General features: G+C 37.2%; 1 protein-coding gene across 1 annotated transcript in view; it reads right to left on the reverse strand.

Moving 5' to 3' along the window:
- Positions 1 to 5,272: 5,272 nt before the first annotated feature.
- LOC145270058 (nuclear valosin-containing protein-like) overlaps positions 5,273 to 25,239 on the reverse strand; it is a 36,785-nt gene continuing 16,818 nt past the window's right edge. Inside the window, exons 2-10 of the mRNA XM_080125660.1 lie at positions 19,890 to 19,971; positions 17,769 to 17,842; positions 15,876 to 15,925; positions 14,380 to 14,482; positions 13,225 to 13,309; positions 10,874 to 11,398; positions 10,033 to 10,117; positions 9,441 to 9,505; positions 5,273 to 5,945 (exon numbers count right to left, since the gene is read on the reverse strand). Of these exons, the coding sequence (XP_079981786.1) occupies positions 5,733 to 5,945; positions 9,441 to 9,505; positions 10,033 to 10,117; positions 10,874 to 11,398; positions 13,225 to 13,309; positions 14,380 to 14,482; positions 15,876 to 15,925; positions 17,769 to 17,842; positions 19,890 to 19,970 (1,281 nt within the window). The 5' untranslated portion in view covers position 19,971 and the 3' untranslated portion in view covers positions 5,273 to 5,732. The remainder of the gene's footprint in view (positions 5,946 to 9,440; positions 9,506 to 10,032; positions 10,118 to 10,873; positions 11,399 to 13,224; positions 13,310 to 14,379; positions 14,483 to 15,875; positions 15,926 to 17,768; positions 17,843 to 19,889; positions 19,972 to 25,239) is intronic.

A 25,239-nucleotide genomic window follows, 5' to 3' on the forward strand; every position in this document is an offset into this window, starting at 1 on the left:
AATTGAATACACGTTGACTTGACTTGGTCTATAGGATTCTCATTTACCTATACCTACGTCCCCTCTTGTTTGGACTTAGAAATTTTCAATTGAATACACGTTGACTTGACTTGGTCTATAGGATTCTCATTTACCTATACCAACGTTCCCTCTTGTTTGGACTTAGAAATTTTCAATTGAATACACGTTGACTTGACTTGGTCTATAGGATTCTCATTTACCTATACCAACGTTCCCTCTTGTTTGGACTTAGAAATTTTCAATTGAATACACGTTGACTTGACTTGGTCTATAGGATTCTCATTTACCTATACCAACGTCCCTTCTTGTTTGGACTTAGAAATTTTCAATTGAATACACGTTGACTTGACTTGGTCTATAGGATTCTCATTTACCTATACCAACGTTCCCTCTTGTTTGGACTTAGAAATTTTCAATTGAATACACGTTGACTTGACTTGGTCTATAGGATTCTCATTTACCTATACCAACGTTCCCTCTTGTTTGGACTTAGAAATTTTCAATTGAATACACGTTGACTTGACTTGGTCTATAGGATTCTCATTTACCTATACCAACGTTCCCTCTTGTTTGGACTTAGAAATTTTCAATTGAATACACGTTGACTTGACTTGGTCTATAGGATTCTCATTTACCTAAACCTACGTCCCCTCTTGTTTGGACTTAGAAATTTTCAATTGAATACACGTTGACTTGACTTGGTCTATAGGATTCTCATTTACCTATACCAACGTTCCCTCTTGTTTGGACTTAGAAATTTTCAATTGAATACACGTTGACTTGACTTGGTCTATAGGATTCTCATTTACCTATACCAACGTCCCTTCTTGTTTGGACTTAGAAATTTTCAATTGAATACACGTTGACTTGACTTGGTCTATAGGATTCTCATTTACCTATACCAACGTTCCCTCTTGTTTGGACTTAGAAATTTTCAATTGAATACACGTTGACTTGACTTGGTCTATAGGATTCTCATTTACCTATACCAACGTTCCCTCTTGTTTGGACTTAGAAATTTTCAATTGAATACACGTTGACTTGACTTGGTCTATAGGATTCTCATTTACCTATACCAACGTTCCCTCTTGTTTGGACTTAGAAATTTTCAATTGAATACACGTTGACTTGACTTGGTCTATAGGATTCTCATTTACCTATACCAACGTCCCTTCTTGTTTGGACTTAGAAATTTTCAATTGAATACACGTTGACTTGACTTGGTCAATAGGATTCTCATTTACCTATACCTACGTTCCCTCTTGTTTGGACTTAGAAATTTTCAATTGAATACACGTTGACTTGACTTGGTCTATAGGATTCTCATTTACCTATACCTACGTCCCCTCTTGTTTGGACTTAGAAATTTTCAATTGAATACACGTTGACTTGACTTGGTCTATAGGATTCTCATTTACCTATACCTACGTTCCCTCTTGTTTGGACTTAGAAATTTTCAATTGAATACACGTTGACTTGACTTGGTCTATAGGATTCTCATTTACCTATACCTACGTCCCCTCTTGTTTGGACTTAGAAATTTTCAATTGAATACACGTTGACTTACCTTGGTCTATAGGATTCTCATTTACCTATACCAACGTCCCCTCTTGTTTGGACTTAGAAATTTTCAATTGAATACACGTTGACTTGACTTGGTCTATAGGATTCTCATTTACCTATACCAACGTCCCCTCTTGTTTGGACTTAGAAATTTTCAATTGAATACACGTTGACTTGCCTTGGTCTATAGGATTCTCATTTACCTATACCAACGTCCCCTCTTGTTTGGACTTAGAAATTTTCAATTGAATACACGTTGACTTGCCTTGGTCTATAGGATTCTCATTTACCTATACCAACGTCCCCTCTTGTTTGGACTTAGAAATTTTCAATTGAATACACGTTGACTTGCCTTGGTCTATAGGATTCTCATTTACCTATACCAACGTCCCCTCTTGTTTGGACTTAGACATTTTCAATTGAATACACGTTGACTTGACTTGGTCTATAGGATTCTCATTTACCTATACCTACGTTCCCTCTTGTTTGGACTTAGACATTTTCAATTGAATACACGTTGATATGACTTGGTCTATAGGATTCTCATTTACCTATACCTACGTTCCCTCTTGTTTGGACTTAGAAATTTTCAATTGAATACACGTTGACTTGCCTTGGTCTATAGGATTCTCATTTACCTATACCTACGTCCCCTCTTGTTTGGACTTAGAAATTTTCAATTGAATACACGTTGAGATGACTTGGTCTGTAGGATTCTCATCTACCTATACCTACGTCCCCTCTTGTTTGGACTTAGAAATTTTCAATTGAATACACGTTGACTTGACTTGGTCTATAGGATTCTCACCTACCTATACCAACGTCCCCTCCTGTTTGGACTTAGACATTTTCAATTGAATACACGTTGATATGACTTGGTCTATAGGATTCTCATTTACCTATACCTACATTCCCTCTTGTTTGGACTTAGAAATTTTCAATTGAATACACGTTGAGATGACTTGGTCTATAGGATTCTCATTTACCTATACCTACGTCCCCTCTTGTTTGGACTCAGAAATTTTCAATTGAATACACGTTGACTTGACTTGGTCTATAGGATTCTCATTTACCTATACCTACGTCCCCTCTTGTTTAGACTTAGAAATTTTCAATTGAATGCACGTTGACTTGCCTTGGTCTATAGGATTCTCATTTACCTATACCAACGTCCCCTCTTGTTTGGACTTAGAAATTTTCAATTGAATACACGTTGACTTGACTTGGTCTATAGGATTCTCATTTACCTATACCAACGTCCCCTCTTGTTTGGACTTAGAAATTTTCAATTGAATACACGTTGACTTGACTTGGTCTATAGGATTCTCATTTACCTATACCAACGTCCCCTCTTGTTTGGACTTAGAAATTTTCAATTGAATGCACGTTGACTTGCCTTGGTCTATAGGATTCTCACCTACCTATACCAACGTCCCCTCTTGTTTGGACTTAGAAATTTTCAATTGAATACCCGTTGAGATGACTTGGTCTATAGGATTCTCATTTACCTATACCTACATTCCCTCTTGTTTGGACTTAGAAATTTTCAATTGAATACACGTTGAGATGACTTGGTCTATAGGATTCTCATTTACCTATACCTACGTCCCCTCTTGTTTGGACTTAGAAATTTTCAATTGAATACACGTTGACTTGACTTGGTCTATAGGATTCTCATTTACCTATACCAACGTCCCCTCTTGTTTGGACTTAGAAATTTTCAATTGAATACACGTTGACTTGCATTGGTCTATAGGATTCTCATTTACCTATACCAACGTCCCCTCTTGTTTGGACTTAGAAATTTTCAATTGAATACACGTTGACTTGCCTTGGTCTATAGGATTCTCATTTACCTATACCAACGTCCCCTCTTGTTTGGACTTAGAAATTTTCAATTGAATACACGTTGACTTGACTTGGTCTATAGGATTCTCATTTACCTATACCAACGTCCCCTCTTGTTTGGACTTAGAAATTTTCAATTGAATACACGTTGACTTGCCTTGGTCTATAGGATTCTCATTTACCTATACCTACGTTCCCTCTTGTTTGGACTTAGAAATTTTCAATTGAATGCACGTTGACTTGCCTTGGTCTATAGGATTCTCATTTACCTATACCAACGTCCCCTCTTGTTTGGACTTAGAAATTTTCAATTGAATACACGTTGACTTGCCTTGGTCTATAGGATTCTCATTTACCTATACCAACGTCCCCTCTTGTTTGGACTTAGAAATTTTCAATTGAATGCACGTTGACTTGCCTTGGTCTATAGGATTCTCATTTACCTATACCAACGTCCCCTCTTGTTTGGACTTAGAAATTTTCAATTGAATACACGTTGACTTGACTTGGTCTATAGGATTCTCATTTACCTATACCAACATCCCCTCTTGTTTGGACTTAGAAATTTTCAATTGAATACACGTTGACTTGACTTGGTCTATAGGATTCTCATTTACCTAAACCTACGTCCCCTCTTGTTTGGACTTAGAAATTTTCAATTGAATACACGTTGACTTGACTTGGTCTATAGGATTCTCATTTACCTAAACCTACGTCCCCTCTTGTTTGGACTTAGAAATTTTCAATTGAATACACGTTGAGATGACTTGGTCTGTAGGATTCTCATCTACCTATACCAACGTCCCCTCTTGTTTGGACTTAGAAATTTTCAATTGAATACACGTTGACTTGACTTGGTCTATAGGATTCTCATCTACCTATACCTACGTCCCCTCTTGTTTGGACTTAGAAATTTCAATTGAATACACGCTGGTATTATTTTAAATTAAGGCCCGTCTCACGTCCATATATAAGAAAATAATTTTTTTGTAGATTTAGGTGTGCTAAAACCGAATCTTAAAACCGTTTCCGTCGCAAAAAAATGATTTTCATGATATGAAGAAATTAGTTTTTCGAAAAGTAGTTGATCAGTTTCCATGTAAATTTAACTTAAAATGAGCACCCACTTTCTGGCCACCTTATAGATTTCCCCCACTCTATATCTGTGCCTAAATCAAAACGCAGATTCCATGAACAAAGCTTCTTTCTTAGAACTGCACGCCTGTGGAACTCTGTTCCGTCTGCCTGCTTCCCTCCGGACTACAACTTGGATGTCTTCAAGTCCAATGTTAACAAATTCCTAATGAACCGCCCCCTTAAGTAAACATTTCAGCAAATCTCCTCACTAACGTAATGTACTTGCAATAACCCTTATCCCTGAGTGGCTTCCGGGCCTTTATAAGTGGTGATCACTGTGTAAAAAAAAAAAAAAAAAAAAAAAAAAAGGTCGGTGTTTGGTCCGTCCTCTCTGCTTCTGTTGTCGTAAATCAAAGGATTCTTCAGCACTGATCAGGAGTACTGGTTAGATATTATGAAACAATGGCATAAACATTTCATAGATCAATTCTTCAGAAGTAGATGAATCTGTCATTGATGGCCACAAAAAGATCATGGAATTGGATGATTTGTCGACAAGAAAAGAAAAAGATCTTATATTGACCAGATCAACCCAGGCAAAGCACCTGGTTTGCAGAAGGAGAGAACATAAAATCAGCTCGTATTATTTAGATTCATCTTGAGTGTGATTTTCACGTTTCAGTCGATGTAACCTCCGACCTTCTTTAGGTGTATCTTGTCAAACTCGGGAATGTTTCTGGCGAACTCAGGAATTTGGACATAATTTCAAGTGGAACCCTTTATTTACTTCATAGGGGTAGCATGTTCTTGTTCCATCAGCCATGACTGGATAGTAACTCGCTATTAGGACCTCTATCCAGTCAAGAAAAAAAGTGTCCTCCAGATCTAAAATGCACAAATGCTCAACAATTATCGAAAAATAAAAACTATCTAGAAGATTCAGCAAACATGACAGCTGAAAGCCGACTCCAAATTTGCGACCCACATAAAACCATGCTGGGTGTATTAATGTCTCATGATGACGTGTTGCACTTGAAAATTTGGAGAGAAAGTGGTCTGGTATTGGCAGGTAAATGTCTTTATAGTGCCTGCCTGCTTCTTCGGGACTGATCACCGTATTCGAGCGCGACGGAGTGTAAACATAGTTCCTTTGCTTTTATGCATGCGTGTGGTCACATTCACAACGTCGTGTTCCTACGCGTTTTTAATAAGGCAGAGATGTTTCAAAGTGGTGATCGCTGGAAATGTTCCTGCCTGTTAAAAAAATTTAAAAAACAAAGATTGTGATTTTTTTTTTTTACCCCTGCAATGGCATTAGCCAGTAACGTCTTTCCGCAGCCTGGAGGTCCATGGAGTAAAAGACCTCGTGGAGGAGTGACACCCAGCTGACGATGGATCTCTGGATGTTTCATGTGGACCAGAATTTTGCATATATCCTAGAAAGATGAAAATAACAAAAAAAAAAAAAAAATATCTTATTATATTTAGTTGTACAGGTCCGATGTTACCTGGGAACAAGTTGTGTTACAAATAAAACGTTTAAAAGAGAAAAGGGCATCCACCACTAGATTACGAAGTCTGTTTTAAACTCTGTCAAGGCATAATAAGGTCTTTCTAGCATCTCCTGCCTCCTCCCTTGAGGCTTGCATTTACTAATATCCGCGGGCTTAGAACTAACTTAGATGATGTTGAGTCATTTCTCCTTGTAAACACCCCGGATATCTTAGCATTAAGTGAAACTAACCTTCACTCCTCCATTCCCTCTAACCACTTTAACATGCCTAGTTATCTCCCACTCTACCGTAAGGATTCGGACAGACATATGCATGGACTTGGAGTCTATATTCGTAACACCCTCCCCCTGACTAGAGAAATAAAACTAGAATCAGAGGACCAGGCCTTTATGTGCTTCAGACTAAATATGCAACACAATATTAGCTACTTGTATTTTCTCTACCGCTCTCCCTCAAACCAAGACTGTACCCTAATAAACAAAGTCTCAGACAGCATAGATATAGCACTCTCCCTCGATACTAGCGCACAAATACATGTATTTGGTGACTTCAATGTCCACCACAGTAACTGGCTAGGATTCTCTAATCACACAGATGTAGCTGGTAGCGCAACACATAGCTTCTCTTTATCCCATTCCCTATCTCAGTTGGTTACATTTCCAACACGTTTCCCAGGCCAGCACGATCAACATGCCTCACTTCTAGATCTCTTTCTGACAACGGTTCCCAATGACTGTATAACAAATGCCCACAGCCCACTCAGAAATGCTGATCACGCTGTGATAATGGTAAAAATCAGCCTAAATTCTCGCCCTAAAACTGAAGACCCACTACTCAAAACAACGAGGTATTACAAAAAGGCTGATTGGGAAGCCATCAGGGAGCTCATCAGAGATGCCCCATGGCAAAATATCTTTACTCTTCCAGCGAAACAGTGTGCAAATGAGACCACTGAATGGTTCAAAACTGCTATTGAAACACATGTTCCCGCACGGAAATTCTATAGCAAGCCCCACTCTCCCCAATGGTTTACTTCTGCTTGTGCAGCTGCCATATGTCAAAGGCAGCATGCGTTCCGCAGATTCAACTGACATAAGTCCAGCTCAAACAAACAGAAGTTTATAGAAGCTAGAAATAATTGTAAGAGAATGATAGAGACAGCTAAGACAGATTACTCTGAAACCACCAGAAAGCGCATCGTTAAGCGTAGTTAATAATGGGCAGTCAACTATTCCCCCATTAACAAACAATCATGAGGTTGCTTGCACGGCAACTGACAAGGCTAATCTGCTTGCCAGTCGGTTTGCCTCAAACTCCACACTGAACTCGGTACACCACTCACTCCCTGATTTTCCTCTGCGAACAGACGCCACACTAGACGATTTGAAAATCACCCCTTCTCAGGTACATGCTATTATAAAAAACCTAGACACCTCAAAAGCATGTGGACCAGATCTCATCCCGGCTGTGCTATTAAAAAAATGCTCTGCCGTGGTTGCTCCAGTTCTCTCCAAACTTTACAATAAATGCCTTAACGAATCTTGTTTTCCCGACTGCTGGAAAACTGCCTCTGTAGTACCAGTCTTCAAGAATTCTGGTGAAAGAACTGACCCACTAAATTATCGCCCCATTAGCCTCCTCCCGCTTTTCGCCAAAATATTTGAGTCCTTAGTTAATCAAGCCCTAGTCCAGCACCTAACAGCTGCTAAACTCCTGACTGACAAACAATATGGATTCAGGCAAGCCCGTTCAACAGCAGATATCTTAACTGTAGTTTCTGAACGTATATACCGTTCATTGGATAAAACAGGGGAGGGTAGAGCGGTAGCCCTCGATATATCTAAGGCTTTTGACAGGGTATGGCACGATGGTCTCCTAAGGAAAATTAGATCATATGGAATCACTGGAAGAATTCATAAAGTAATTAAATCCTTAAGTAATAGAAAAATCAAAGTTGTCCTCGACGGTCGTACATCCAAACAATATGACATAAATGCGGGAGTACCTCAGGAGTCTATCCTTGGACCTCTATTATTCCTGATATTCATAAATGACCTCCCTGATAAAATTGTTTTGGAGATGGGTATATTTGCCGATGACACCACTCTCTATAACAAATGAACACATATCCAAGGAAATGGCAGAAACACTAGAGGATGACCTCCAATCCGTAGTGGAATGGGGACAAAAATGGTCGGTCACATTCAATGCTGCTAAGACTAAGCTTGTTTCCTTCAATAACTACAAGAAACCTTCTCTACCACCAATAGCAATGGCCAAGAACACATTGCCTGAAAGTACTTCTTTTAAACTCCTCGGCCTAACGTTTACAGGGAATATGAACTGGAATAGATACATTGAGAGCATTGCCAAGGCTGCTGCAAGGAAGGTTGGCTCCCTCTACCGTGCTAGAAAACTACTTATGCCTGACAGTATCCTATACCTCTATAAGGCAACCATTCGCCCATGTATGGAGTACTGTTGTCACATCTGGGCTGGTGCATCTGCTGCTTGTCTCTCGCTCCTGGACAGGGTTCAAAAGAGAGTCGCCAACCTGATAGGTCCTAAACTGTCATCTAGGCTTCAGCCTCTGTCCCATCGACAAACTGTGGCATCCCTCTGCCTGTTCTACAAATACTTTAATGGTGAATGCTCTGACGAACTGCAAACACTTGTACCTCCCCGACGTAACTACCCCCGACAAACCCGACAAGCTACTAGGTCTCATCCCTTTACAGTAGAGATCCCTAGGTGCAAGAAAGCCTTTTACTCCAATAGTTTCTTCCCCAGAACTGCTGGTCTTTGGAACTCCCTTCCGGGATTCTGCTTTTCCAACTGCAATGATATGCAGAAGTTCAAGTGTAATGTTAACAAACATCTTTCTACTCTTCTCCCTTCATAATGACCCAGCTAATTAAGTCCCTAATAGTAGCCCCCTGCTTCAAAGTGGCACTGTGCCTTGTTTGGAGTGAAAATTGAATAAAAAAAAAAAAAAAAAAAAAAAAAAAAAGATGTTGCAATAATACTCCATCGTTGGCCGTACCTGGCTTTTATATAGGTAGAGAATTGCATCAGGAGTGAGATATCTACTAGAGCGGTAGAAGGATCCTACCATTTTTCCAGTGGCCTTGGCAATGGATTTGATGCATGTGTTCCATTTCAGATCAGGAGTAAAGGTCAAGCCTAGAAGTTTGTTAAAACATGGAGCCTCCCCAAGACGAGAGCCATTCATTTCAATTGATGCCAGATAGGGATCAGAGTGTTGATGATGTAAAGATAGAAGTTTGGTTTTAGATGTATTAAAAGTAACCAGCCACCGCTTTCCCCATTGTACCATTTGCTCAAGATCAAAGGAGAAAAAGTCAGATATATATATAAGCAGCTAGAAAGATGGAAATAAGTAAAATAATTACGTACCAATAAACACTGTTCATTACCTCCAACATCAGCAAAAGTTGTACTTGAAATCTGAAATCCAAACTCTAAAAAAAGACAAAAATAACATAAATTAAAACTCAATAATAAAGTAGAGATATTTCCGATAGTGTTCAATACTAAAATTCTTATTAGTAGAGCAAATATTTTATCATGTAATTTACACAAGCCAAATCTATATATCTATAAAAGTGAACGTGTCTGTGTACATTTCCCTACGCAATAACTCTGTCAATTTTTAGTCTACAGACTCGAAATTTGATATACAGGGTACTGAGATTTGGGAAAATCTATGTGATTGGTTTTGGGCCAGAAATTAAGCTGTTAAGGGGGTCAAAGTTCAACAATTTGACTGTTGACAACCCTACCAAACTCCTTCGACAATTTGGGGTCTACACACTTGAAATTTTAGATATAGGCTTGTATCTGGAGTTGGGTGCTTTCTGGAGCGATAAAATGATCCAATCATTTGTTCAACGACCTTAGCAATAGACTGGATATAAGTGTACCGTTTTAAGATGCAAATTGAAAGTTACTCTAAAGAGTTTTATTAAGAGTTAATCTTAAAACCTACCTTTGCTTTGTGTATTTTTATCTGGTTGTTCTTGCCGTGAACGTTCTGACAATCTCGGTCTTTTTGATGATGGAATATCTGCATCCTAAAAAAATAAATAAGCAGTATTAGTGGCTTTGTTTTTAATTGGAATTCACCACTTGTCTCTAACCTGAAGGATAAGAATTAACAAGCTGAGCATGTGGGGTCCCCCTTTCACAAGTGAAAAATTTACTTTTACCATGACTAATGTTTGTGTAAAATTTTTAAAAAATCCAAGTTGTGATCATTAAGTGCAAACGGATCAATTAAGAAAGATGGATAAATTAAGACCTGGCCAGAGATAGGTTATTTTCAAAGTTAATTTCTAAAAGTCGTCCGATACATACCAGCAACAACTGTCACTGATGCTGTTGTTAAGAAACTTGAATCTGAATGTAGTGTTAAACAGATAGATTCCCAGAGTTTGACAAAAAGATTCCCAGAGTTTGACAGAAAGATTCCCAAAGTTCGATAGAAAGATTCCCAGGGTTCGACAAAAAGATTACAGAATCCGACAAGACATACGTGAAGGTTAGAGATTATATAAACCATAACATTCAAGATGAGAACAGCAGTCCAAAGAATCCAAATAATATAAAAAACAAATCCTCATCTCAAAAATTCAGAAACAGAAGCAAAATCCTCAAATATTTTCAATACTTATCAATCATAATAATTTGCATGAAAGCGACACGTGCAAAATTACGATTAGTGAGATATCGACGGTAGGGGGATGAGGTCAAAGGAACTCAACAATCATGACATGAATGTATACGAAACTATAAGATCAAAGTAATAGAAATCCGAACATTATACCAACCTTGGACGCCTTCACGGCAGAGACAACGTCTGATGTCGCATTCTTTCTCCTCTCATTCGGTTGAGTTGGGGTTACATCATGAGCTGAGAACCTTTTGGAATCGTAAGCTTTCAGTCGATTTCCATCCACCATTTTGTTTTTGGTCAAATTTACATCATCTGCCAAATAAGAACGATTAGTATTGGATTTTTTGTTGTTAGAAGCCATATGTATGGGAGAGTGGTTCATTATGTAAGGAGTGGAAGAGGCGACTGGTGTGGACAAAGGGGTGAGAGACGGTTTGTGATGAGGGCTGGGTGGATGGGATGGTGTCTTCGAGGAACTAGACATGCCAGTGAGAGCAGAAGGGACCGACAGGGTCGGAGATGGGGCCGGAGACGAAACCCGCTTGCAAGGCGTGGAGGTTGGTAATGTCGGTTTTGAAACGTTTGTTTCATTTGGTACTTCCATGACGTTGCTGGATTTTTCCGTCTTTTTGTTATTCTGGTAGATGGAGGTCATGAAGTTGTTCATTGCGTTTGTGTCCTGCGGAAAATACGAAAACGTTAGGAATAGCAAATGAGAAATAAAAAAAAAATTTTAAATTAAAAATAAAAACTCAGGAAAAAATTATTATAGTAAATAATTTATATATATATATATATATATATATTCACAGACATACATATACGTATATATATAGAGAGTAGAACTCCAGAATAAAGCATTAATAAATGGTAAGATGGTGAACATCTTAAAATTTGGAATATAGACTTTTGTCATTTATTTGTTATATGCTCTGTAATTACATTGAGCTTCATAAATTAAAGGATTGGTATATATAAAAGGAGAAATTTCCATATATATATATAATATAATATAAACCTGAACGTCTGTGTTGTGTCTGGTCACGAATAGGCTCCTATATGGTTGACTATTATAGAAAACTGATCACATATAATGATGTATCGAGACACAGGAATGGGTATGTTTGATCTGGCATAATGATGATTCATTAAAATTGTGGGGTCTGCATACGCGCCTGGTCCACAAAGTATGGAAATAAAAAATTTAAAAAGTAAAAAAAAAACGTTTACAAGTGTTTTTGATATAGATGTACATAATAATACTTTGATAAGTATGTTTTAACTTAAATAGGGATGGTATAATAAAATTGTAGGGTCTGCGTTCGCGCCTCGCCTCCATAGAATGGAAATAGGCACAAACTTTAATAAAGACTTTTCATATCTATCTGCGTAAGTATACTTTGATAATTATGTTTCAGTTTGAAGAAATATGGTATAATAAAATTATGGGGTGTTCGTTTGCGCTTGACCTCCATAGAATGGAAATATGTCACAAAGTTTAACAAGGTTTTTTAATATAGATCCACAGAATATTGTGATAAGTGTTTCAGTGTGAACAGGTATGGTATAACAAATTATGGGGTTTATCTATTTTATGTTTACTTTCATCATATTTTGCTTTGGTTTTGATACCCCCAAATTCGAAGCTATCTCATTACAACCCTTCCTTTTGATAACCTATCATACTTTCATAAATCAGAGTCCATTTTCTGTAGGCTGTTTTTGAACCCAGTCAACGACGGGTACTTTTGCTAGTAATATATATATGTGAAAATATGTTTCTTCAATTATACAATGCTGGCTACATGTATGTATGTATGTCTGTGTGTGTGTGTATATATATATATATATATATATATTAAATTGTAATTCAATGAATTTCAAAAAACTCTCATTGAAATGAAATGAAGTGGTTGAGTTTCATATCAAAGAATTTTTATTATTCTAAGCAAGACAAAGAATGTTTTAGAAAGTTTATCTCCTTAACCTATAGGGTTTCGATGTCTACCATCTCATCAGAGGAGTGAAAATATTAGCAAATAGTTATAAAGGTATGCACCCTATTTGCTAAAGTCAGTGAGACATGGAAAGTCAAAGTGAAAATAATATATTTATCAGAAGTTATATATATATATATATATATATATATGTATATATATATAGTAGAACCCCAGAATATGGCATTAATCTGTTCGCGGGTTGGAATCGTAAGGTGAAATCGCCGTATGGTGGAGGCTAAAAAAAAGTACATATCAAAAATTACAACACAAAATACAGTACAATATATAATACACATGTATATAATCAAATAACATTATAAATAACACTGTAAGGCGGGGCAAATACCGTAACTAGGGGCTTGAAAAACATTGTATTCCACATCGTAAACTAAAAAACAACGTATCCTAGGGCCACCGTATCCCGAGGTTCTACTGCATAGACATACACGTAGTCAATAAAGAAATGTTAACGCAAAAAGAAATGTCGATGTTAAAATGTGAATACCTTGTACATGACGTAATCAGCGTTGTCAGAGGAAAAGCTTTTCTCCGTTGTGTCGCTTTCGGCATCGATGCAATCCTCACTGTATCTGGAGAAGGAAGACGGAAAACCAAACATCAGATCAGAATTTCAAGTTCACACATAACTGGATAGATATTTAGATAACGTTTTTTTTCCCCTGATCGTATTGCAGTAACAAAGTGTCGTTATTTGATTGGACAAGCTAGCTAGTTAGTTATGATAGTCCATCCATCTGGGGTCCTGGATATGACCTAAAACTATATCTGATGGTGAGGCCGCCACCTTGCGGGCCTTGGGGAGTGTGGAACCACCCTTTAATTGCCATTGCTCCCAGGTCCACTCTGACCCTGTTAGGGTCCTAACTATGAGTTAAATAGAATCCGACTTAAAAAACAAATATACTCCATTAAATAATCGTTCCTCAAAATAACTAGATTCGGCATTAAATAACCTGAAAAACGTTGATATGCCGTAAAACAAAAACAACCAACCATCCATGTGGATGACGATGTCTCCATTTTTTTTTAAAAATTGACTCTATGTCTCCGTTGATGACTGTGAAGCCCGATGCGTCGTCTACACTGCTTTACACAGATAGAGCACGGGAAGACAGGATTTGAGTTTGGATGATGAGTGGTCGCCGCTCGTTGGTGTCTCAGTCTGCGACGTTCCATAGCTGCTCGCTCAAAAATTTAATGAAAACGTAAACGAATCTCTTAGTAAACGAGAGTTGCCTCCCTCTGCAAAATGACAAATTGCAAGTCCAATGTAAACAAATTGCAAACAGCGCTTTGTTATTTACATACCGTACTTCGGAGTAATTGCACCAAATCCAGGGGTAATTGCACCGACTAAAAAAAAAAGTGCTCTTTATATGCATGCTTGCCAAAAGAGTACTTTTAACTAGTTGGCGCCACTAATCCCGATGTATAAACACTTTTGCAGTTTTAACAAAAGAGCTACAATAATATCAGGGCGTCTCCATTCACGCTGAACATCTACAGAATGCCAACATCAATATATTAGATATGAAGCAGTCCCCTGTGGAATTTCTACAGGTCCCGCTAGTGTTAAAGAGTTATTTTATTAAAATAATCAATAATCAGTAATAATCAATCAATAACCAGTAATACTTACCGGAAACCACTCTTCTTACTAGCAATGTGCTTCTTTTCCAACTGACTCGTAAAATCATCCGCCTCTTCCGAAGATGGTTCATCCTTACAAATGATTTCGTAGGCTACGCAATAGAATTCAAAACAAATTTAAAAAAGTAGATAATTCTATATTCATAAAGTTAGGTAAGTGGTAGATAAATAGAAAAGCTAAAAAATGTTGACACACACACACACACACACACACATATAACAGTGAACTGCACGCAAGAGCATGCAGACACACCCACGCCCGTATATGGAAGAACGGTGATAAACACACAGACCCGTAAAAGTACTCGTAACAAGAAAACGATTAGTAAAGTAAACGATTAAATAATAAACAGGACAGCAAAAGTTTCATGGGCACGAGCTGCTAAAAACAGCCTATCCTGCCTTGACAGAGTACAAAATAGGCTCCGTGGCCTACTGGGTGATGCCCTTTTCTCTTTCTTGCGAGCCTGTCTTTGTGTTATCGTTACTACCATGGCAGGTGCTTGTCTGAGCTCCAATCTTTGGTCCCCCTCCCTCACCCGTCTAGCTGAAACCACTGTCAAAAATTTGCCCCACTCTTTATCTGTGCCAAAATCAAAACGTAGATTCCATAAACAAGGCTTCTTTCTTAGAAGTGCACACCTGTGGAACTCTGTTCCGGTTGCCTGTTTCCCACCTGACTACAACCTGGATGTCTACAAGTCCAATGTTAACAAATTCCTGATGAACTGCCCCCTTAAGTAAGACACTTTATCAGATCTCCAACACTAACGTACTGTACATGCAATAACCCTTATCTCTGAGTGGCTTCCGGGCCTTGATAAGTGGTGACCACCTTGTAAAAAAAAAAAAAAAAAAAAAAGAAAAAGTTGACTTATGCAATTCTTGAGAGTATGTGTTTCGTAACACAAAATCAATCACTTAATTATTATATCAATCAGTGAATCTATTTTGCCCTTAACTCATCAGAAGAAATAGCAACAATTCATCCATGAAAAAAAATCCGAAAATTGGAAAAGAAGCTGTAAATACCTTATAACATGTTTACATTATGTCCTTTTGGAATTACACTGAGCTTCTTAAATAAGGATTAGTATATATTATAAGGAAATAAAGTATATTCTCACAAAAATACACGTGTGTACAGATCACGTTGACACATCGGTTCTTGCCAGATCACCGGAAGGTTAGGTGCTTTAGGTACCGCGCTGAATCGTAGAAATTTCTAGGTTGATATCAATTTTTTTTTTTTGGCTCAATTAACACCCTTACACACACCTCGACTTTCTTTTTCGCCTTCGCGTCACGGGTTCAAGCCTGCCTACCTACCACCACTTTTTATTTTTTTTTTTTGCTCAACACACACCTCAAATTACAAAAAGTGCGTGCAATTCGTATCCTGATGAAAATAAAAAAAATTTAATGATTTACAAAAAATGCAATTCGTATCCTGATAGAAAAAGAAAATGGAAATGTACCACTAACCTCTTTCGACACTTTTCAAGAATGCAGTCCTTTTTTTCCTGTTATAATCTCTGAAAAAAATTAAATGTATAAATAAAAATAAATTAGGTACTTTGCATTTTACGATTTCGCTTGGCCACAAATATTAGAATCAAAACAATAAACGTCGGAAAAATCATAACGACAAATTACCTGTCATCTGGCTGATTTTCGTCTATGGTAGCGAGACAATGACCGTGGCTGATTTAGCGGAAACTAAGGTTTTAACAACGACTAGCGGGTGATCTGTGCGAATAGCAAAGATTGACTTTGAATAGAAAAGTTTGAAAGACGCATGAGGGTCAATGAGGCTGATCGGCAGAAGCTGGAAATCTTTAACAAGAATATCTCTGTCGCATCTTGCTGACCATGTTCCACCTTACCTCGGCTAGGGATGTTTATCCTGTGCCCCCAGAATTAACAGAGATCATACCATTCCTGTAATGATCTGGTTTCTGTTGATTGGAACCTTGAGGAGGCTTAAAGCTACTCAAATTCCAGTGAAGACCAATAGCCGCTGCCAACGAGAAATCGATGGTAAGCAGCTGTTGGGATAATGCAAATTTATTTGCAAATCTTATCAAAAGAGATGGAGAGTGCTGACATGTTGTCACTCAGCTTTCAGGGAACAGCGCAGGCTGTTTTCAAGGAGAAACTATGTGAAGGCTCCTTGTGAGCCAATAATAACGACAACAACACAGGTTCACAATTTTCAATTTCAGATATACGGCCATGATTAAATGGACCCCTTCTATCTTACCTATTTTTACTGACACATGACGTCAGGCTTCGATGAAAATAGAGTACGTCTTTGTTCGGCCGTCTTCCCAGTAGTTACCTACTCCAGAGTGCCTCCCTGCCCCTCCTTTTTGAGAGAGGGTCTGAATTGCCTCCATATTAAACTGATTTATGCTGGGCCCCCAAAACCAACAGAGATTAGACCATTCCTGTAATGATACGGTTCCGGATACGATTTTGCAGTAGAAGTTTAGTTCTGTGCAGTTCTAAGAGGTCCACCCTTCCAAGCTTTGCCTTCTCTCTTTGAGAAACGGCTGGTTTATTGCTAATCACCGAGGCGCTCTTACCGGAGAATCCCGACAGGGCTGTCCAGACTCTTTTTGCAGATCAGAGTGCCCCTCTTCGGGATCACTGACTTCTCAATCCCATTTTCCGACCCTGGTGTCTAAGTTTTTGCAATTGGAGAGGACTAAACGCATTCTTTGCCAACATCTCAATCTTAAATTTCTGTCATGTTAAAGCGACGTCTTCAATGATTAGGCATGCAGCTCGTCACCTAAAAGGAGGCGCTAAAGGAGTTCATGAACAATTTTACATAAGGGAGATAATCAACCAAGCAAAAATAAGCATTTTTTTTTTTTTGCAAGAGATAATTTGAGACGCCAAACCAATCAATGGTACAATGAAACAATTCCAATCAAAAAAAACATCTTGTTCCCACAAGAGTATAGTCCCGGAAATTGCGGAGGTAGTTTTCAAAAAGGAAAAACACTAAGTAAAGATTCAAGGTCTTGGAACACATTCCACATGACCATACCAGCGTAACAGATTCACCCCCACCCCTCCTTTGTTTTTGTTTTTTTTTTTAACTTGGGAGTCATCATTTATGGCCATCTTCAAGTCTAATGCAAACAAGTTCTTGATGAGCCGTTCCACTTAAGTTAACAAATTTAACAAATCTCCACTACTGACGATTACTATGATTCTGATAATGTGCACTCTTTAACCCTTATCCTCGAGTGGCCTCTGGACCTTGATAAGTGGTGACTCCTATGTAAAAAAATAAAAAAAAGGATGAATCTAATACGCTGGTATGGTAAAAAAATTTAAAAAAATTCAAGTTTGATTTTCGCTTACCCATATGACGACTGCAGATCTCTGGCCATCGTGCCAACACTAAAACTTTTGCTTCTTCCATGACTAGACAAATACTGTCGAAACAAAAGAAACAGAAATCATTATCATATTCAGGGCTTTACATTTACTAGTGGTGGCCATAAAGTGAGTGATCATTATACGTTAAATTATTATAGAAAAGTGATCCCTCACTTTCTTTAAACTAACATTTCTTCATATCTTGGAAACTACTCGTTTGCTGGAATTTTAAACGTTATTTTCATTTTCAACATCCTCAAAAACTTATAAATGTCTTAATTTTCCAAGTTTTTTTTTCTATAGTGTGAAAAGTCGATTGTCTGCCCCTTGCTGATCTTATATTCCAAACATTCCCAATAGGTGTCGCTAGCAGTGTATCATTCAAAAACAAGATGGAGTGAAGTTTTTCTTCGATAAAATGTTGCATAATATTTGATTTTCTTAAATTAAAAAAATACTTGATCGATTTACGTGATTTTTGGAATATGACATCTTCATGCAGTGACAAGTACGTACATTATAAAGATTTTTTTTCAGATTTTTATAGTAAAAAAGATTACTTGTGGATCATTTATAGACTTGCACCGAAAAACGCAATTTTACCCAATTTTTTTTTAATTGCTTAGAACTATAAATAACTTTCTACTCATTGATTTTTCGTCATTTTTGGATTATTACTATTTTCGCCGAAAATTTTTCGCCATGACAATTAAGTACGTAATATTGTTTTTGGTAAATATCCAGATACGCTACAACAGAACACCGCGCTCGTAACGTAAACGGAAGCTACAAAATAGTGGAAAGTAGTTCGTGGGTTCAGGGGTTAATACCATGCAAACGGTAAATTTGCCCCAAGTTTGACTATCAGATTCGTTGTCAGCGACCTCAATTACCTATATAAAAACAAATTAGAGTGGTCTGTGTTCTGTTGTAGCGTATCTGTATATTTACCTCGTTTTTGCTTAAAACAATTACATAAAAAAAACTTGATCTGTCGACTCTTAATAAGCATTATCAGCCTTATGTTCAATAACAATTTAGTAGTAAAATCATAAATTTGGATTTTCTTAGTTTAAAAAAACTAATGGATCGGTTTAAGTGATTTTTGGAATATGACATCTTCGTTCTGTATAGACTTTCGGTGCTTCTACAGAATTGGCACGAGATTTTGTAGTCGATAAAGTGAGTTTTCAGATTTAAAAAAAAAAACAATGGTCTCAACTGATTTTCTTGTCAATTCTAATAAGTTACAATGGTACCACCTTCCAAATTATACAGTCGAAATTACCTGAATATTACTGAATTATTAAAAAAAAAACTTTAATCGTGTTAGCAGGAGAAAAATTGCTGCTATCTTGTTTAAACAAAACGGAAAATTACCTCCCTTTTGAACTCTCCTGTGTCTTACGATCGTTTTCATCAAAGTCTATTGTTTATTTTCTTTAATAAATAATTTTCTACCTTATCGATTTTCGTAATTTTTGGATATAATCATCTTAAAAATACGAGGAATACGTAGATACGATTCTTTTCATGTGAAATTCAGGATTATGGGTACTAGTGCACTTATTGATCCGTGCTGAAATATTAACGTTATTATTTAAAAAGCCATTCTTAACATGGGGAGGGGAGGGTATTTTGTACCTATTGTATAATTTAACCTTACAATTGAATAAAAAAAAACATATCATAAAACTTTTATTAAAATTGGAAATACGATTTTAAAAAATAGCGCTGATCAATCAGCAAGTGCACTAGTACCGGATTATGATTTTCGAAATTCCGTCCCAATAGTGTTTCCCGATTTTTCCGTGTTTTTTTTTTTTTTTTTTTTTTTAAGTAAGTGTCATTGTGAATATACAAAAAAAAAAACAAAATAAAAGCATCGCGGTTTTATTTTGTTTTTAAGAGCCACTATGCTAGAAAAGAACGAACTCTCATTTATAAATGAATTCATACACAAAAGAAAACATCCTTATTGATAATGTCGAAACATGTGCAAGAGAACACGTGTTCGCATTTTTAGTTGGTGATCGCGAGAAACGATTAGAAATTTAAAAAAATAAAAATGTTTTCTTTTAAAAAAAAAATGGCGTTGTTTACCTGCCGAATCCGTGGAATAAGTTTGGCATCTGCTAAATAAAAAGAATCTTTGCTGGAACCGGATTTCTTTTTTGAACTCATCCTAAATTTGGAAAAGATCGTATAAATTTAGAAAAATAAATAAAATCAAATAGGTTGTTTTAGCAAAATTATCTCCCTTTGACGGTGTTAGCCGAGATTATGTCCCTTATTAAAAATTGTCTTCATCCTATGTGTATTTGTGATTTAAAAAAAAACAAGAGGCAACAATGCCACACTGCCAACACTCTACATTCTACAATCAAGAACATCTCAACTGCAAAATACGACGCACAGCTGATACAACTCTTCACTCCTTCTGTCTGTATGAGATCTTACAGGCTGCCGAAAGAACAGGTTTATCACGAATTAATATTTGTTTTTTAATTCGTTAACTAACTTACACACAACTCAAGTAGATGTTGCTCATACAAGTCGATGATACGTCCTTGACAATTAGTTTGACCATATTGGTGGCCTTTTATCTATCAGGCTGTGATATTTGCTATGTTTAGAATGTCCACCCTTCCAGGTCTTGGCTTCTCATAGAGTTTTCTCTGCAACTTCTCTCCCTCTCACACACAGACGTGATGTTACTTGTCTCAGTCTTTTCTATAAATATTATTATTGCATGTGTTCTGTTCCCTGCTTCCTTTGTTCCAGCTCTTTGAATCGGTGGTCTAGTGGTCGTCACTAATTTGCTGTTTTGATGTAGCGACCACTACATACGGTCGAGTGTCGGCATTCTTGTCACTTTGAAGAAGAACTAAGTTTTGAAAAAGTTCAGTTTGAAATGGATTTTTGTTTACAATGCACGGCCCAGGTTGGCCGATAAGAATAGCAACAAATAATAACAATAATTATTATCTTCAAGTCTCTTCTTAAAGGGGCTTCTCCTTTAAGAATTTACAACTAGTTAATCGACAGTCGACACTTTCACTGAGTTATGCCAAACAGACGGACTGTTCCGCTGTATCACAGTGTGGCTAGACTAAAACTCATCAGAGAGTAATCTAATTTACAACTAGCTTATCGACGGTAGACACTATCAATGAGTTTACGTGTGTGTGTGTGTGTGTGTGTGTGTGTGTTACGTTAACATTCGAAATGTTGATTTTAAAAGCGTTCAGGTATGCTGAAAACGAATATCGCAAGGAAAATTAGCAGAGACAAATAGTTTTGTTGCTAGTTTTATTAATGTGTGTATTTTGAAATGTAAATCACTGGCGACCATGTTTAAACAGGCGGCATATGGAAGGGGCCAACCCTCAATTTGTTCAGGTATGCTGAAAACGAATATCGCAAGGAAAATTAGCAGAGACAGATAGACAGACTACTAGTTTTGGAGCTAGTTTTATTAATGCGTGTATTGTGAAATGTAAATCCCTGGCGACCATGTTTGAATAGGTGGCATATGAAAGGGGCCAACCCTCAGTTTGTTCAGGTATGCTGAAAACGAATATCGCAAAGAAAATTAGCACAGACTGACTATAGATTCACCATCATAGTATTGAAATATTTTTTTATTTTATAAAGGAATCACTACTTATCAAGCCCCAGAGGCAACTCGAGGATAAGGGTTAAAGTGTGTACAGTAGTCAATTGGACAATATCATAGTAATCGTTAGAAGTGTCAATTTGGTAAATTGGATTACTTAAGAGGAACGGCTCATCAAGAACTTATTTACATTGGACTTGAAGACGACGAAGTAAAAATATAAAGTTGAAAGAACTAGCGAAAAATACGATTTTAACGATGCCTTTCAAATCGTAAACTGCCTGTTTACATTTTTTGCGTTTAAAAAGTGTAAAAAAAGAGCAAACCTTCAGAATCCTAAAAAGATCTCCCGGGAGCATTTTTGCAACATGAAAAATATACAAACCAAAATAAAGAGAGGAGAGGCCACCCTATTTTGGTGAAACGCACGCACGCACACACGCATACACACACACAAACGCACACATAAGCACGCATGTCACCAAGCTAAAGAAGAGAGAAGGTGGGGGAAGGAGAGAAAAGGATCGTGTTCTCTGCACTGCACGTGCCGGGGTCAAACAGAAGTTAAATGAAATCGATTAAAAATGGCTCCACAAAGTTGTGTCTGAACTTTTTATTCTATGAAACTTAAGATTAATAAAACGAAATAATCGTGACCCGTGGAAATTCCACGGCGAATATTTCGCATTCAATAAGAACAAAACGAAAAAGTAGTGAACAAATAAATATATAAGAAAATGAATGTTACCAAAGGCAAGATAAGTTACCCTTCTACCTACCTAGATCACATTTTTGTTGTTTTAACTTATTTTAAAACGTTTATTTAACACAAACAAAAGTAGCGCACAGTTTTAAGTTAGAACAATAAAGAAAGTGTCTGACATTTTAAAGTCATCTTGTGAGACTCGATAATCGCTCCAAACTCGAAAATTAAGCAAAATACTGGTAGCAACACATCCAATAAATGTCAGCAAACGTTCGAACATGTTTTCTTTTTCACATTAGCGAAACTCTTATCAGAGCAAAAGCGAAAATGAGAAGCAAAAACAAATGAAGAAGTCGGTTTTTATCGTTGAGCACAAAAACAAAAACAAAAAGAGTATCTAATCTAATAGGCCCCGTGCTATAGGTCAATCTCCAAAGTCTGTCCCATCGCCTCAGTGTTGCATCCAGTTTGTTCAGGTATGCTGAAAACGAATATCGCAAGGAAAATTAGCACAGACAGACTACTAGTTTTGGAGCTAGTTTTAGTTAATGCGTGCATTTTGAAATGTAGATCACTGGCGCCCATGTTTGAACAGGCGGCATATGAAAGGGGCCAACCCTCAGTTTGTTCAGGTATGCTGAAAACGAATATCGCAAGGAAAATTAGCAGAGACAAATAGTTTTCGAGCTAGTTTTATTAATGCATGTATTTTGAAATGTAAATTACTGGCGACCATATTGGAACAGGCGGCATATGAAACGGGCCAACCCTATCTTTGTTCAGGTATGCTGAAAACGAATATCGCAAGGAAAGTTAGCACAGACAAATAGTTTTCAAGACAGTTTTATTAATGCGTGCATTTTGAAATGAAAAGGAAAACTAGCACATCAAAGTATTGAAATATTTTTTGTTTTACAAAGGAATCACTACTTATCAAGGCCCAGAGACCACTCGAGGGTTTAAAGAGTGTGCAGTATGGGACAATATCATAGTAATCGTTAGAAGTATAAATTTTGTAAATTGGATGACTTAAGAGGAACGGCTTATCAAGAACTTGTTTACATTGGACTTGAAGAGGACGAAATAAAAATATAAAATTTAATGAACTCGCTAAAAATATTTTAACGATGCCTTTCAACTCGTAAACTGCTTGTTTACATTTGTGTACATTTTTCGAAGATAATAAAAAGTGTAAAAAAAAGTAAACGTTTAGAATCCTAAAAAGATCTCCCGGAAGCATTTTTGCAACATAAAAAATATACAAACCAAAATAAAGAGAGGAGGAAACCTACTCAAAAATATGGTTTATTACATCGCTTAAAATAAAGAAGAATCGGGGCCTCCAATAATACGATAATTTGGTGGGGAAGCAAATTGTGTTCTTTTTTCTAACTTGGTTTTAAAAAGTTTTTATTGCTAACATTTATTTTCATGAACTCTAACCACACCTCACAACCCTAATCCGGCCGGTCGGGAAAAAGTTTTTACTTTTTTAAAATTTTGTTGAAACCGACGAAATGAATTTTAATTTAAACTTCGTTTGACGTTGGCACGTCGCACGCACGCACGCACACACACACACACACACACACGCACGCACGCACGCACACATAAGCATTCGCTTGTCACCGAGCTAAAGAAGAGAGAAAGTGGGGGAAGGAGAGAAAGGGTCGTGTTCTCTGCACTGCACGTGCCGGGGTCAAACGTAAGTTTTAAAAAATGGCTCGACAAAGTTGTGTCTGAACTTTTTATTCTATGAAACTTAAGATTAATAAAACGAAATAATCGTGACCCGTGGAAATTCCACGGCGAATATTTCGCATTCAATAAGAACAAAACGAAAAAGTAGTGAACAAATAAATATATGAGAAAATGTTGTTTTAACTTATTTTAAAACGTTTATTTAACACAAACAAAAGTAGCGCACAGTTTTAAGTTAGAACAATAAAGAAGTGTCTGATATTTTACAGTCATCTTGTGAGACTCGACAATCGCTCCAAACTCGAAAATTAAGCAAAATACTGGTAGCAACACATCCAATAAATGTCAGCAAACGTTCGAACATGTTTTCTTTTTCACATTAGCGAAACTCTTATTAGAGCAAAAGTTAAAATGAGAAGCAAACACAAATGAAGAAGTCGGTTTTTATCGTTGAGCACAAAAACAAAAACAAAAAGAGTATCTAATCTAATAGGCCCCGTGCTATAGGTCAATCTCCAAAGTCTGTCCCATCGCCTCAGTGTTGCATCCCTGTTTACAAGTACTTTAATGAGATGTGCTCTGATGAATCCATAGCACTTATACCAGTGCCCGGAAAACTTGTCCCGGGAAAACTCGTCTCGAAGTCGAGTGTCGGCGTTCTTGTCTCGAAGTAAGTTTTTTTTAACACAGTTGAGTTGGAAATGGATTTCTGCACGTGCATCATGGCTGGACGATAAGAATAACAATACAAATAACAATAATTATTATCTTCAAGTCTCTTCTTAAAGGGGCATTCGGCTACGAAGTTACAACTAGCTAATCGACACGCGACACTGTCAATGAGTTATGCGAAACAGACGGACTCTTCCGCTGTATCAAAGTTATTAAGTGTGGTTAGACTGAAACTCATTAAAGCCAGTAATCTAAGTTTCAACTAGCTAATAGACATTCGGCACTTTCAATGAGTTATGCGATCACCGCCACTTGTCCAAAAACGGACTGTTCCGCTGTATCACAGTTATTAAGGGTTGTTAGAGTGTAACTCATCAGAGCCAGTAACCTAACTTACAACTAGCTAGTCAACATTCGACACTGTCATTGAGTTATGCGATACACTGCTAATTGTCCAGAGACGGACTGTTCTACTGTATCACAGTTGTAAAGGATGGTTAGACTAAAACTCATAAGAGCCAGTAATCTAATTTACAACTACCTTATCGACAGTAGACACTTTCACTGAGTTTACGTGTGTGTGTGTGTGTGTGTGTGTGTGTGTCTTTTTGTGTGTGTGTGGTTCGTTAACAGTCGGACTGTCCATTATAAAATCGTTCGGGTATGCTGAAAACGACTATCGCAAGGCACAGACAAATAGTTTTCGAGATACTAATACGTATATTTCGAGATACTAATGCGTATATTTTGAAATG

Source organism: Euprymna scolopes, chromosome 46 (genome assembly GCF_053919585.1).
Source record: "Euprymna scolopes isolate OS-2025 chromosome 46, ASM5391958v1, whole genome shotgun sequence".
Classification (NCBI taxonomy): domain Eukaryota; kingdom Metazoa; phylum Mollusca; class Cephalopoda; order Sepiida; family Sepiolidae; genus Euprymna; species Euprymna scolopes.